The sequence below is a fragment of the Cyprinodon variegatus genome, unplaced genomic scaffold (genome assembly GCF_000732505.1).
Source record: "Cyprinodon variegatus isolate N-32 unplaced genomic scaffold, C_variegatus-1.0 Scaffold212, whole genome shotgun sequence".
Classification (NCBI taxonomy): domain Eukaryota; kingdom Metazoa; phylum Chordata; class Actinopteri; order Cyprinodontiformes; family Cyprinodontidae; genus Cyprinodon; species Cyprinodon variegatus.
In genome coordinates, this window is record NW_015150665.1 from 1,011,298 (window position 1) to 1,026,994 (window position 15,697).

Consider the following 15,697-nt stretch of genomic DNA (forward strand, 5'->3'; position numbering starts at 1 on the left):
CTTTTACGATCATTTTCCTGCTATAAAAGAGAAGATTGATTTCAGGAGATGCTTTGGTTAAGTAAAGATCATTAATAGGATGTCATAGCATCATTAACCACACTGCGTCTGGAGACAAGAAGACACCAACAGACAGAAAACCTGGCTAAAACAATTAGAGGATTAATCATTTTTAGAATGTCACCAACTTAGCTTGGTCTTGGTGGTATGTCCATCGATGAGTTTTTGAATTATAATTATACATTTTAAACTGAATACTAAAAACTTTTTCTATTCAGAAAAGTACTTCTGTATTAACAACCTTAATCTAATAATTACATTAAGATGCTAAAAATGTTCAATTCCAAAAGCAATTTTTCAGGGATATCAATACTTCTTTAATGTACTGTTTATTTGCATGAGATTGAATAAAATGATGATATTTTTCCATCACATTAAACAGCCCAAGTTTAGGTAAACTTGGGTAAACAGCCTACTTCACCTGCTTTTCACCCTCTTCTCTTTTCTTTTCTCTGCATTACCTGGCAACCAAATTTGACTGAATAAAGTGTGGGCAGAATAAAAAGTGGAAGAGGTGGTAGACAGCTACTCTGTTAATAGAAATGATTAAAGCCCGGTGAGATGACGCTGTGGCTGAGAGAAGAGCAAGGGAGGGCGAGACAGAGAACAAAACAGACAGGGATCTCCTCTTTTCTCTGCTTCACAGGCTAATCTGCAGCCATTTGTGATGTGGCTCACTCACATGGAAGGATATGTGAACAATGGCTGACAGAAAGGTGACAAATACAGCACCGTGTGCTTCAAGAGAAAAATCTCTTTGGAGACTGACTGTGGCAACTAGTATGTTCTGCTAAACACAAATAAAAGGCCTTCAAAGCAAACAATATCCATGTTTAGTCAAAACGTATGTTTGAAATATAGACCTGAGGATCTAAGCAAAAGCTTAGCTTATAGGTGACGAACTTGATATTAGTACAAAAGCAGAAGTGATCTTTGTGTGTGTTTCAAGCTCTTTCTGGCCAAGCTGTTGTTGCTTTCTCATTCTGAGCATTAAGGCGTGAGTGATTTTTATGGGCACTGGGACCTGAATGCCTCTGGAGTCCAGAGAGGCTGCAGACAGATATAGGGTGTTTTAGAGGAATAATAATTGCAGTATTTGTAGAGGTCAAATCCCCCATTGACATCCTTTTATTACTCTGTCAACCTGCTGTGCAATAAATGAGACAGAGAGAGGAGCACACAACCACGCATATGCACGGAAAGCCGTACTACAGACAGATCCACCATAGATCATATTTTGATATATGGAAATTAAGAGAGTGAAGAAATTCAGATCTGCCCTGAGAGGCCAAAGCTTGTCACACAAGTGGGACTAGACTGATGGAGCCAGAGGCTATGGATGGGATACCTACATAGGAAATCCTGGCAAACACTCGACATGTTGAGCTCCTAAGATACTGCAATCCAAAAGAGCAAAGCAGTCTCTGAAATGTAGCGCAGAAAGCCCTTTCTATATACTTTAAACCTCAGGCTCATCACTCAGACTGCATGAGGTAGAACTACAAAGCAGAGCTTGAACAGCATATTAAACAGCCATCTCAAAGTCGTCGAGTCCTCACATAAGTCCTTAATGACTCTTTAATGCAACAAGCCGCCAGAAACAGAAAAACTTCCACGTCTTTGATGTGTAAAAACTTTTATGCCGGCGTACCTTTTCAGAATTCCCCCCAAAAAAAACATTTTTTTAAACAAACATATTTTTTGCGTCAAACAGGTAGGTTTTAGGATGAATTAACCTAGTCTAGTCTATTAGTTTCTCTCAACAGTCGCCTGCCTCCAATCCGCTTCAGCAGAGTACCACTCAGCTCAAACCATCCTAACTGTCCCAAGCTGCTGCTGTTCATCGCATCCGTGCGCCTTTTGTGATAAGGGAAAGAATGAAAAAGAAAGAAGAACAAAACGACGGAAGGTGAGCAAAACTGAAGCCAAAAACAACAGAGAATGGAGAAGGGAGGGCAAGGACAGACAGACAGACGCTGAGGTGTTGACAGACAGATAAGGAAGGATCCATGTGAAATGACAGAAGCATCAAAAAAGACTCTTTCTCACTGTCAGGAGAAATAATGATTCCAGGGCTGAGAAGAAGAGAGGGAGAGCAGAAATAAGAAGACAGGCACGAAGCGACACCCAACTAAAGTACAGTTTTGCCTCTGTGAGAAGTGTGTTTGTGTGTGTGGGGGGGAGAGGAGCTACGTTCCATGTAGTCAAAAAAGCAGCACCCTTCAGAGCTGAAACACAAATCATTACTGCTACCTCTACCCAACCTTGTTTTCATGCCCAGCTAAAGCTCTTTGGTTGGTGTCTATGAATGTAATGCAGCCTTTTAGTAAGTCTACAGTCCTCTCAAATGGCTGTCAGAATTAATGAAAAAGAAGCCACTCAACAGCCCCCTTTGAAAAGAAATGGGATTTGTGTGCCTGAATGCGAGATGTGGCGTAATAAGACACTTAATGTGAGCATGTCATATTGGTACAGAAAGAGGGAAAGACTGTGACAGAGAAAGGGCTCTCCTTCTATACACATGTAAATATACTCAGCTTGATGTCTGTAAAGCAGACATCAGACAGTCTGAAGAAAGATCTAAGAACTGTGCTTCCCATTGATCTTAACCTTGTACTTATTAATCTTGGCCTTGTGGACATGCAGGCTAGTTGGGAGAAATAGACCCACAACAGGGGTGTCATCATCCACTGTTTTGGAAAAAGAACAAATTCAAAAGGAAATCTAAGGGAGTTTTTATGAAGGGAGTCCAAACAATGAAGCCCAACAAATTATCTCCCTATGTTTTCTCCTCCTCACACTTTCCCTCTCTCCCCGCGCCACTAGCAGCAGAGCGGTGGATAAAAATTTTCTTTAGAGCAGGGAGGAAACATGCTGTGACGGAACAAAAATCACACGCAAACAAACACAAACCGCCAACAGACTTCTGCACGCCGCCGCCCGAGAGCCGCCTACAGCAACAACGGACAAAGAACAAGACCGAGTCTCCTTTGACCACCCAGCCGGCTCTGCTTGTCTCTGACCTTTACCGTACTCAAGAGAGTCGGGCCAGACTAAAAGCACTTTGAGTGGAGCCATATTTGTGTGAAAAAAAAGAAGAGGGAAAAAAAGCCAAATTGCATTCAAACCAACATAGCAAATCTGAACGTGTTCAAAGAGAAAACTGCTCTACATCTCGATGGCTGACATAACCTGATGTATTTACTAGAGGAAAAAAAAGAAATAAACCTCTAACTTGTAAATGTGCGACAGCTGAAGATTAATGCTGGGATCAAACAGCGGAGCAGATGAACAGAGCGTAGTTTGGATCAAACAGTAAAATAATTAAATATATTGTTTATAGAATCTACAAGCTCTCTAATTTCAAAATAAACCCAAGAGACTTTTGCTGAAGGATAAAGCTTACATAGAAAAAAGCAAAAACAAATGCAAAACAAAAAAGCTTCATTTCAGAGTAGGTAGCCTATTGCTGGTGAAGATCCTCAGTCATCCAGGTCATAATCATACCAAAAAAGAAATGTCCAAGTTCCCATCCAGGAAGCTTTTTCAAGCTGTCCTCTTTGTCCAAAATGTGAACACCTTATGGACAAAGGACATTCTTTTGAGGACCAGAATATTCACATTTTGGACAAAGAAGACAGGTGGTTTGAGAGGGGTGTGAAGGAAGCCATCTATGTTAAGAAAGAAAAAACAACCTTAAAGTCATAGGGAAACCATATTTAGATGTCAAATCATTCTGGCTTAAAAATGTATATAAAATAGGAGTGGAACGGTTCACAAAATCCACGGTTTGGTTCGATTCACGGTTTCGTGGTCACGGTTTTCGGTTCGGTTCGATTCGATACATGTTGATTGTTACACCGAAATCCCATAAAAATTTATGAAATTAATTATTGTAATAATTAATAATTAATAATTGTAATTATTTTAAATGATCCGCGGAAACCCTGGATCATTTCCGTATGTTTTGCTGCTTTGAATTTAATCATCCCGCGCATGCTCTCTACCATCTCCAAGGGACTCAGAGCGGAGTGGACAGGAGCCACAGTGGGGGCTATAGGCTTTGCTTTGAGCAGCCGGTCTGGAGCGCAGCGGGGGTTGCTGACGGAGTATGAGGGATTCCGGGGTTAGCATGACATGTTGCTGTTAGCATAAACAAAACGTGTTGCACAATGCTTGCACACTGTTGCACTTTTATCCACGACTTTCTTTCCACCGTCATCGTAGGTCACTCTAAATGCAAAGTGGTCCCATACAGCAGACCTATAAAGTGCTGCTGGCGCGTCTTCCAACTCCTCTTCTTTCCCACTCGCCATTCCGACACAATTCTCCACAACAACTGATTTTTTTCCCTGCTACACCCGGCTAAGCTGCTTCGCTTCTTCTTCTTCTTGTTTACTACTGGTGGTTGGCTTTGGTCGCAGTACCGCCACCTTCTGCTCTGGAGTGTAAACGCTTCGCCTGTGAGAAAAAGGAGTAGCGCATGAACCGAACGAAACACACTCGAATCGAACAGAGACAGTCGAACCGAACGGTTCGGACGGTTTTCATAAATCGTCCCATCCCTAATATAAAAGTACTCTTTATCAGTTAAAAGTTAGAAAAAGTTAGAAAAGTTCTATTTTTAAAGAAAATTCTGTCTTAAAAACTGTTTTTTCCCTTATCTTATGCAGGCCAGTTAGTTATACGTCAGCTTGTGCACCTAAATTCGGCTTATCATATCTCAACGGTCATCTGTCAATCACATTTATTCGGTCATAGCATCTTGATTCATATGTCGCAGCTAATATACGCAACGGTTGAAATAAGAATTGTTTACTTTCCCATTGAGTTACATCCCAGTGTTCACGGGTATGGACGTCTGTGTCTTCAGCAGGCGTAGGGCTAACAGAACTGGCAGCGTTGCGAGGCAAGGGCTCAAACATGTACGGCTGCAAGCCTTCTACACCAAACCAAGCTTCTGCCGCCCTGGCGTCCTCTTCCACAACATCTTTGTCCCCGCATTCCTCCTCTAAATAAAACATTTATGACGGAGGATACTCATCCGTGACCTCCCACACAAAACTCTCCGCTGTCCATAGCGTTCCTTGACAGTGTCGTTTCTAAGTCACCGATTTAGTGCTACTTGGTCCCAATGGAATTTCCCAATGGGAACCTACTAGTACTATGTTGCTAACTGGTTAGCAAAAGGCTTCCGACACAACAATCCCGCCCCCTTGATAAACGTCCATATAAACCAATCATATTTACTTTATTCACTTATGAATGTCAACGGTTGGAACGGCCATTTGCCTACGACTTTAAACAGAGGGGGTGGACTCAGATTTTAGCTTTCAAAAACCTATGATACAGCGATAGAATTGATCTCTCCTCGCTACCATTGCAACCCAACCCCCATACAGTGAATTAGAACACCTTGCCATCCAGACCATCAATTTAGCAACCCAGTTTTCAGAGACATAGACAAGTATTGGGTATTGCAGGCTAACAAAGAAGTCAAACGACCCCCCTTCCAAAGGGGCGGACCCATTCTCCCTGTTTAATTTGCATGTTTTCTAAGTCAAAACATTTAGATTTTTTGGTCCACTCCATAAAGCCTCAAACTCAACGCTATTTCTGACATTTTGAATTGAAAAACCTTCGCGGATAGGAAGCGAAACATCTTCAAACTTGGAAACAAAGTCCAGTGGAATATTTTGTAACTTTTTTGGAATAGGTAGCCTATTCTATTTTACATTAAACTATATAAACATAAGAAATACCCCAAGTATTCTAACATATAGATGGAAAATAACTTGGAGCATCTTTTAATAACAGCAACCCATCTACTGTATACTAGCTTAAATAATCACATAAATCTAACTGTGTATACATACTTCAGATAAGGAAATATTTTAAAAAGTGTTGAGGTACATACAGTAGCACCAGCACCTGATTTTGCATGTGAACCCACCTTTCCCATTACGTGCTGTGCTCCCATTATCTTGCCCTGCTTTTACTGCATTCTGTTGTCACTATTGTTTATGCCAGGCTGTGATAATTAATGCTCACAATGGAATATGTTGCTAGTGGGTTTTCATGGGAAATTTATAAATTAACACTCACTTCTAAGATTTAATGACATCAGCTGAAGCAGAAACTAGTTGAAAAAAGTAACACTAAAGGTTTTTCTACCCATTTAAAATCAAATCTAAAGGGGCTTCCTGACCTACAAACTGAAAGTAAACAAGTGTTGCTTTTCCCCCTTCTCTCATTATATCAATGAACACTTGGTACCAACAATCAGTCCCTCTGTGCTGTCATACTCTGCAGATAGGTTTCAACAACCCACACTTTAAAATCAATAAATCAATAGAAATGTATATATAGGACAGAAAGTATTTACCGTCCACATTTAGTGTTTCATAGTATGTCCATATAGATATTCTGTACCTCTGCTTGCTCGATCCACATGCTCCAATTCGTCAACAAACTTGAGGACATCAGGAAACTGCTCCTCACACACTTCTGCCAAGAAGTGAAGCAATGTGGTCTTCTGGTCTGCAGACTTTGTGTCTTTTAACTGTGAGAAAACACATAGAAAATCACAGTGAGTCAGGCGGCTCATTTCATCTGACTGCAGCCCTGATGAAACCGAACCTTTAAAAGCTGAGCATACACTGTGCGGGATAATCAACATTTCATTCTGGGGATGAAATGGTTATTTAAAAACAAACTGAAAAAAAATAATATAAAGAAAACGATGTCATGTTAAACGGATAATTGCTGACAAAAGTTGCCAATTAATGATATGAATTTTATTGAATATAATACATTTTTTAAATTAAATTTCAAATGCCCATTGAGTAGTTTAACTTATCAATTCAGGCTGCAACTAACGATGATCTTGCAAATTGATTAATCTGTAGATTATGGTTTCGATTAATAATCGGGTAGCAAAAGGTTCCTTAAAGGAGATTTTTTTTTTTTTCTTTTTTACAGAATCAAACCAGGAGAAACGAAAACTTAAATCTTAAATTCAAAATATTTATCTCCTTTTGCAAATTTGGTAGAATTACTGTTCTTAGTGGGTTGCTCTTTCAGCCAAAAGCATGTTTACACTCCAGTTTAGGATTAATCGATTACTAAATTAGTTGGCAATTATTTCAATAATCGATTAATCCAATTAATTGTTTCAGCCCTAATATCAATTGTTATTTAAATGTCGTTTGCAATCTATGAAAGATTCCTGCTTAATTATGAATAACTTGATTTCATTGTTATGAGTTAAACATGCCATTTCTGTACAGCGTTGATTTTCTTTATTTTCAATTTCTTTTATCCCTGTGTGATTCTGGATACTTCCATTTGTCTATCGCTTTTCTGCTGATAAACCTGAATTTCCCCACTGAGAGACAACAAAGGATATTTCTACACTATTCTATTCTAGAGGCCAAATAAACCAAAATATTGGCCAGCTACACTGTAACAACCGTCACAGATTATACTCATTTTCCTATCACAGTTTAATTCTGGTTTCCATTTGCAACAGCAAAGAAGAGAAGCAACAACAAAATAAACCCCAAAACTGAGACATGTGCATTACTTCCATTTATAGGATGCAAAATTTAAAGAGACTTTCTGAACACCTGCTAGTTGTGCACCATTTCCGAATAACACACGTGTTGGGTTTTTTTCTTATCAATGTGTCAAACAGTAAAGATGCAGTTAGTGATGTGACTTTGACTTTTAACACTTTATTTACACGATTCAAAACATATTAAAAAATTTACGTAACACAAGTGTCAGTTAAAAATCTCTATTAATGTAAAAACAAGTTTCAGCTAAAAATCATTAAATGACGAGCTTGTTAAATAAAGTTAATAACGTGTGAATCTTGGGCATGAAAATGTCTTCAGTACTCCAGTGGATTGTTTTTAAAAGAAAACTTTTTCTGAATGCCTTTGACCTGGAAGACTAAGAATCGTTACCAGAAGTCTTCAGCACTAGTAGTTTAGAATAGAAAATAGAATAGAATAGAAAATCCCTTTATTGTCCCTCAATGGAGAAATTCTGAAAAAAAAAAAAATAATAAATTATGTGCTTCGCTTTTTCATACAGAAAGTGATTTTGTTTTTTTTCATCTGACTGATGTTACTTTTCTTTTGTTACAAAAAATGAAACCCCAAACAATCCTACCATCGTATTTCTGATTGTTTTATTTCTGATTCAAATTCCGTTTTTTTTTTTTCGGACCCACCCCACGTTCTGTTAACAGCTAACTTGTTAGCTATCTGGACCGGGAACCTTTTCTGACCGTTTTAAAATATGCGTTTCAATACAGAACTAAATTTCTTTTTTCTCCCCCCCCTCCCTCGCGGGAACCTTGCCTGTTGCTAATGTTTACATGCCGCTATTCACTGCCGTTTCTGCTATTTTGGCAGCAACTGACCCCCGCTCCTTTCCACCTACTATACTTGTGTTTGGGTAGTAAGCGTTCTGATAAGCATGTCCTCATAGCTGTCAGATATCGCTGGTGTTGCATGAAACTCACGTTGAAAAGTTTATCTTCCCAACCACAGTTGCCGCATGCCAGAAATCCTCCACTACACCGGAGAACTTAAATCTATGCAGTTCCAAACAGAGATGACTTTATTCCTTTTTTGTGACCAAACTCTTCACTCATCTGTAATTATGATGTCATTTGCTGTTTCGTGTGATGCTGTCGCTTCCCAAACTGCAACCTGAGAGCAATACTGCAGCTACTGAAACTCCAGACAGCCAAAAATGTTATAAATGTTGTTATATAAGGAAAAAAGAGGTTTAATTTATCGCAACAATCACCAAAAATTCTAATTAGTTCATTGAATCAATTTTTTGCGCAGGCCTAGTGCTAAGCATACTATTTGCAAATAAAACCCATGAATCAGGCCAAAATGTTTTTTTTCTAAAGGGTTCTGATGTGAAAAGTCATCCTAAAGAGAACAATTCTGACTTTCAACCTTTCTCCTAAGGCCAGCCATATGGAGAATATAACAGGTTGTTGGCAGATGCAGACTACAAGCAGTACTTGTTGAAAATGTCTGCAGAGTGTTCAGTGTTCCTGTTGGCCTCCTGGTATCCTCTCTGACTTGTTTATGTTTTTGTTTTTTTTTTCTTCTTCTTTATGTTAATCTTGGAGAAATGTTCAGCTCCTGTTCCATTTCCCTATTCATCCATATATTCTTTTGTTATAAAGAATTTTGCTGAGATTTATTTTCTTTTGCAACTGATACCTTTGCACAGTAAGAGCATTTTTTATCTTGTTGGCAATATATTGCTTATCAAATTTCCCACAAGAACTGCTAAAATATTTTTACAATTAAACTGGCTTTTTTAAGTAATTAAATGAAGGTGCTTCATCAAACTAATAGTTCAAAGATGTGTACATTTTTGCAAGCAGGTGATAGCAACCTTTTATTTTCAACTTTTTTTTTCATTTATGGGATTTTACTAAAGCCACACAGACTATATGGCATTGTAAAGAGAAAAAAGGGAAATCATTTATGAAAGTCTGTCTTTTACATAAGGAAACATGACATTTTAATTCAATTTTTTGAATAGCTACTTTATTAAAGAAAACAGATGTTTATAAAAACTCATTCTATGCTTTGATGCAAGGGGAGAAGGACGCAGTGTAACTCGGCAAATAAAAACATCCCTCAGATGATCAAATGGGCTGACAGGCATTGACTGCAAAAAGCTATATGATTCACATCATTTTCATAGTCGTCAGATGTTTGTGGGACCCCTCGTGACCCTTCAATGGGGGCACCGTCTATTGGAAGAAACCAGTTTGCTCAAGATAGAAAAGTTTCATCAAAGGAGCAATCACTCAGAGGGATTTTATATTGATTTGCAGTGACCCGTTCCTCCAAGGGAATAAGTGGACCAAAAGCAGGTTGTCACAGAAAAAAAAAGAAAAGATATGTATGAAAACGGAGGATAATAGAGAAATGAATTCTGCAAACCGTATGGGTCTGGCATTCAAGGTTTTCCTTTGATGTGTCACTGCTATGTATGTGTATAAATTGCCTCCTTTTTGGTTTCTGTTTTCCTTCTCCTCAGAAGGAAAAAAGAAGAGAAAATCACAATGTGAGCTTGTCACGGCGGACGCGTCTGCCGCAGCAGACTAAAATTGTCAGACTTTACATGTGTCACTGCAATTTCGCCGATGACATAAGATGGCAGTATCTGTTGGGTAGTATGAGACAAAGAAACTCGTGTCTGAACGCCTGCGTCATAAATGCCAAGTGTTGACAGAGCAACAGATGATTTAATGTCTCATGCTCATGCAGCAGATGCAATTTCACAATGGGGACCCCCCCCTTTGCACTTGCTGAGGCTCTCTCACCCGCACGCAACAATTTTTCAATTTCTCTGATAAATTTCCGTCATTGCTCTTTTACAGTCTAATTCTAAGATGCCTCTCGGTGTCCCCGCTGTGCATCCCTCCTGTGGAGTCTGTTGCTGTGTATCTCTCTAGGTGATCTATTGGTAGACGGCAGTGTACTCAGACCCGCTGGGTTTAATCATGTTTGCATTATCTCCTCTAATCAAACATTCTCATCTCTCTTTTCATTTCTTGCTTCTCCTTTTTTTCCCCCTCCGTTCCTAAAAGCTTTAACGGCTCACTCACAAAAAGGTCCCTCTCTGAATTTAGACGGATGGTAATCATAGATGACAATGTAAACATTTTTTCTTTTTTCCAGCGGTGCTGAGTGCAATTTCCCTGCGCTGTGAAGTGTGTCACAGTATTAAGTTGTCAAACTCTGGGGGAGGCACGAAGGTGATGCCTTCCTCTACATATTGTGTCTGAAACATTGACTCAATATGGTCAGACAACAAGTCAGGGAGTGTGGGGGGGAATCGACACCCTGGAACAGTAGCATTAAACTTGTTTGGAACCCATAATCCACAAACAAACCTCTGCTGATTGATTATGTTATTGTTCTGCTAATGTTTCTAGTCCATCAAATATGCAGGAATCCACATTTGGCAAATGCGCTGGTGTTTATATGAGCATAAGCATCCAAGTCTAACAGGGCAAAGAGGTGGCAGTGACAAATGGCTGCAGTGGCTGTTACTGTGGAAACTGCAGCGCATGTGCCAACAGCTTTAATGTAACCACTGCAGGAGTTTCTCATCCAAAGATTACACCGTGTTTTTGCCCTCACTATCACACAAGGAAACCGGGTGCTCAGTCTTCATCACAGAGTTACACCCATAGGCCATGTGTTCATCCGTGAAGCGTTTGGTTAGACCTGAATGGTGTGTGTGCTTTCAAAGTGATTGTGGCCACAGACCCAGTTATCTATTCTGAAAAGGGAGCCAGAAACTAAACATGGCCTCTTTTTGAATTCTTTGATAAAAGCAAACCGATATGTAAACCTTGTCTTGTATGTTTACACATCACTATATAAGGTTTGTTAAGAAAAACAGTAAAGTTATGCAGGATTATTGTATTTTTTAAAGAAATCAGTTTCCCTTGAATAAGATGAGGGCAGAACTGAATTTATCTGGCTTAAATATAGAACACTATAAGAAGGGGATGGAGTTAAATAAGGGCCAGCAGTGAAAGAAAGCTATAACTGATTGTAGACTGATGCTGCAGTTTATCTTCCAGCTGGAGCCCCTGAACATGCAGCTAGACCTACGACAGAATGGTTTCCATTAAAGCATATTTCTGTAAGAGTGGCCAAAAAATTCCAAATGCAAAAGTTTAGCAATAATTTAGAAACAAGTTATAAACATTTGAAAAGAAGAACTGGAAAATATTTGCGTATCTAAATGTGTTAAGTAGCTGCTGACATTTTGAGAGCTTCTCCAAACCAATAAACATGGGGATGGAGACAATAACAGTTTTCTGCCATTTTTAATAACCGTGCAGTTTTTTTTTCTACCATTTTAAACTTTCTCCCTTATGTCTGCTTATATACCTTTGGGCATTTTGTCTGACCATGAGCTCCCCTCTCAGTATTGATTATTGTCCCAAAGTGTAACATACTGTACGATAAATATTATATTAATTTGAGCTTTTATTTCTTAGGCATTTTATGCTTGAAATCTCAAATAAAAACAACATATGTATGTTTAGATACAAAATAAAATCATTTTATAAACAAATATTTATACAACTGGAGTACCTCCCTTATAATCATATTTAAACTTGGTGAATTGAAAACAAAATACGGAACAAAAACTATAGTTAAACTGAATTAATTAGTTTTACTTTGTTTTCATCAAGAACCCTGAGCTGCTTTGATGAGCTCTGATAGCTCATTTTATTTATTTATTATTTATTTTATTTTATTAAATATACTCTAATAATCCCAGAGACAAATTACTTCTCTGCATTTAACCCATCCCTTGGGGAGCAGTGGGCTGCCATTGTGCGGCGCCCCTCCCTCAGTGTAAAAAAAATCAAAACTATGACAAAAACTTTATTGATAAAAGCTTATTTCATTTTTTAATTTGGTCCTCACAAAAAAAAAAAAAAAAAAATACAGATCCCAGCCCTATTTTATTTTACTACCTAATAAAATATTTACCCCTTGCAATGCACTGACGGACCACTAGGGGTACTTGCTCCCCTGGTTGGGAATCACTGATATAATAGAATTGCCCAATTTGGGACAATAAAGAATTACTCTGTTCCATCTATTTGTCAATATTTTACTAGCTTCATCTTATGTTTTTACTTTCTGAATAAAAATTTCAAAGAAATAACCTTCTTATTTTTCATTTAATTCCTAATTATAACTAATATCTTGTATGTCTACAAAACAAAACATTAATTTCATGAAATATATCACAGAATAAAAAAAAAAGGAAAGCAGTGGTGAGTGGGAGCAGGTAGACCATTTTCAGGTACTTCATTTAACATCAGTCAATCTTTTGTTATTTCCATCTCCAGTGTCAATCTGCAAACACAGCTTTATAAAATCAATATTCAGGATCAAGAGCTTTATTGAACACGCGTCACTCATGTTGTACCAGTGCCAGTGGGGTTAGAAATGACTGCAGGGTGTGTGTAAAAACTCTATGTGGAGGTCAGTATTTACCTTGCAAAGGGAGCTGAGGTCAAAGCCATATGACTGGGCATTACGAGAGCCTGCGTTCATGTAATTTCCCAGCAGCAGCACCAGCTCCAGCAGGCGGCCAAAAGCACGGCTCTTTCTGACCTCTTCACACGCTGCATTTACTGCCAGGATATCTGGACGCAGGTTGTTAACTTGCTCCTCGAACTGGAGTCGGAAAAGGATGTGGCTAAGGCGAGGCCGCAGCCGTTTCATGCTGCTCATCTGTGACAAGAAAAAACAAGGATCGTTACGACCGGAAAATGAATGGGGCAAAACTGAAAGAAACCAGGAGGAAAACTACATAAATAAAAGAAAATATAGAAAAAGGAGCCACTTCAGAGAACATACTCAGACTTCAAAATATCTACAATTACATTTTTTGGCACTTTCAACATATAGCCGATCTAATTTAACACACATTTATGCAACCTGCATGCAGGAAAGTGTTGCTAGGCGGTGGTAATAGATGCTGGCATTGATTTGATTTGAGTCCCAGGTCTGGTAAGTTAATTGTGGAGTTAGTGTCCATATAGGCCAGGCAGCAGAGGGGGTGGAATATACAATAGCCTGCCTTGGATTACCACTCTCACACAATTAGAGAAAATTGAAAAATATTGCATTGGGCCCAAGACCTGGCCACTCCAGTGATTGTGTACGTGTGCTGGGGGGGGGGGGGTTATGAAGGAGGGACGCAGGTTCCTATTGTCTAGTTTAAACAACAGCTGGCTGTGTGGTTTGATGTTCTCCATTGAGGGTTTAATTATAGCTACTGTAATTTTATGAAATAACTATTTCGGAGAGCGGCTGAGTGAGTGTATTTGTGAGTGTCAATGTAATCGCATGAAAAAAAGAAAAAAGAAGAAAACTATTTAACAAGATTAAGAATAAAAAGACACAATAGAATGAAAAGTGAAGCTGGACTGAAGACAAGATAAGTTGTGTAATATGTGTTTGACGGCGTGAGATCATGAGGAAGAGAGAGCAAACAGCATCACGCCATCAGTGGGAAAGTATATTGTTGCCGGATAAGCAGCACCAGCGAGACGAGGCTTACCAAAAGGAATAGGAATTTAAGAAAAAGTGACAATGATCAAAATTATATTTAGATATATTTTGAGGATGAAAGATTGAACATGGAGGAAAACATTTTGTGCCAAAGTTCTTTTTTGTTTTGTTTTGTTTTTTTGTTCAACTCTGGATATGATGTTTCTGCGAGCTGACTAATATATGTGAATGCTGTCGTTCCATCATTTGTTTGAGATAAGGGTAAACACATAGACATAACAAATCAGCACCGGCTTCTTCTAATGAGGCCATGCTCCCATAAAAAAAAAAAAACAAGAATTGTTGAATTCTCGGCTTTTCATTGGTATTTTTGTTGAATGTCTATACTTAATGGATCATATTTTAAGCAAGCAATGGAGTGTACCACTGGGAATAAGCAGACTTTCTCTCCTATTGTTTTGAGCTTACAGATGCGCAATCATAGATCCTTTTCTCCCTTCAGCAGCGATCTTTTGACATTCAGGGTTTTATGCTCACTGTAAAAACAACAATAGCTTTAAACTCTTAACACTTATTTAGTAAACCATGCATTTTAAATAAACAGAGGCTAGAGATAAAAGAGTCATGAGTTAAACTTCGTGGAAACGCCTAAAAACAAGTTGTTAAAGACGATGATACCCATCCCAAAGCAAAGAGATTTATCCTGGCTTTTAATAACGGAAGCAAACAATGGGCAGGTGCAGAGGAACAGCTGGTAAAGACTGCATCATTGCTTGCCTTTCAGGCACAGACCACTGATCATTTATCTGTCTCGTGCCCTGCAGCTTAGAGATGTTCAGAGGGTTACCACCTTGCCCATCTGAACAGAGCCTATGCTCTTGGCTCAAATTAAGCTATGATTAAATATATGATGAATTCAGCTAACTGTAAGTGCGTATTTCAGCACAGTGAAGGTGTACGGAGAGCAGCTGGGAGACGACTAATAAGCTCTATTTTCTAAATTGGCTAAGACGGCCATGACAGTAAGAATTTATAGTTATCATGTAAGAGAACACATCGGTGCTGTAACTGCTGCATATTCAGGTCTCCTTGAGTGGAGCATTTGTGGGCCAATATATAATAATACTGTGTTAAAATGGATAACCAATATGGGGACAGTTTTCCGATATCATGAAACATATATGCTTTTATTCAAAAGCTGAGGCTCAAACTATTAAGATTTATTACAGACTTAGTGCTATATTCTACCATCCGTTCTTTTTTTTCTTTTTTTTTAATCAACATGGTGCAGACGAATGCTGCAAGTAACGTTTATTTTGCAAATCCTTTAATCTGTTGATTATCTTTTTCGACTAATCGAATTGCCAAAGGTCCCTTAAAAAAGATTTTTTACTAAATGAAACCAGGCGAAAGTACAACTTTTCCACTTGAGGAGTTATTTATAGAGCATAATGACAGAGAAAAACATATTTTTCATCTTAAACGCAAAGTTTTTATGTATTTTATTTTTTTTTTTACAATTTTGATATAAT

At 38.5% G+C, this 15,697-nt stretch overlaps 1 protein-coding gene across 5 annotated transcripts in view; it reads right to left on the reverse strand.

Moving 5' to 3' along the window:
- The window catches only part of LOC107088299 (protein diaphanous homolog 3-like), a 200,745-nt gene that overhangs the window by 95,287 nt on the left and 89,761 nt on the right, over positions 1-15,697 (reverse strand). For all 5 annotated transcript variants that reach the window (XM_015380388.1, XM_015380391.1, XM_015380389.1 and 2 more), the window contains 2 exons: positions 13,143-13,382; positions 6,493-6,622 (listed from right to left, as the gene is read on the reverse strand). In XM_015380388.1, the coding sequence (XP_015235874.1) occupies positions 6,493-6,622; positions 13,143-13,382 (370 nt within the window). The remainder of the gene's footprint in view (positions 1-6,492; positions 6,623-13,142; positions 13,383-15,697) is intronic.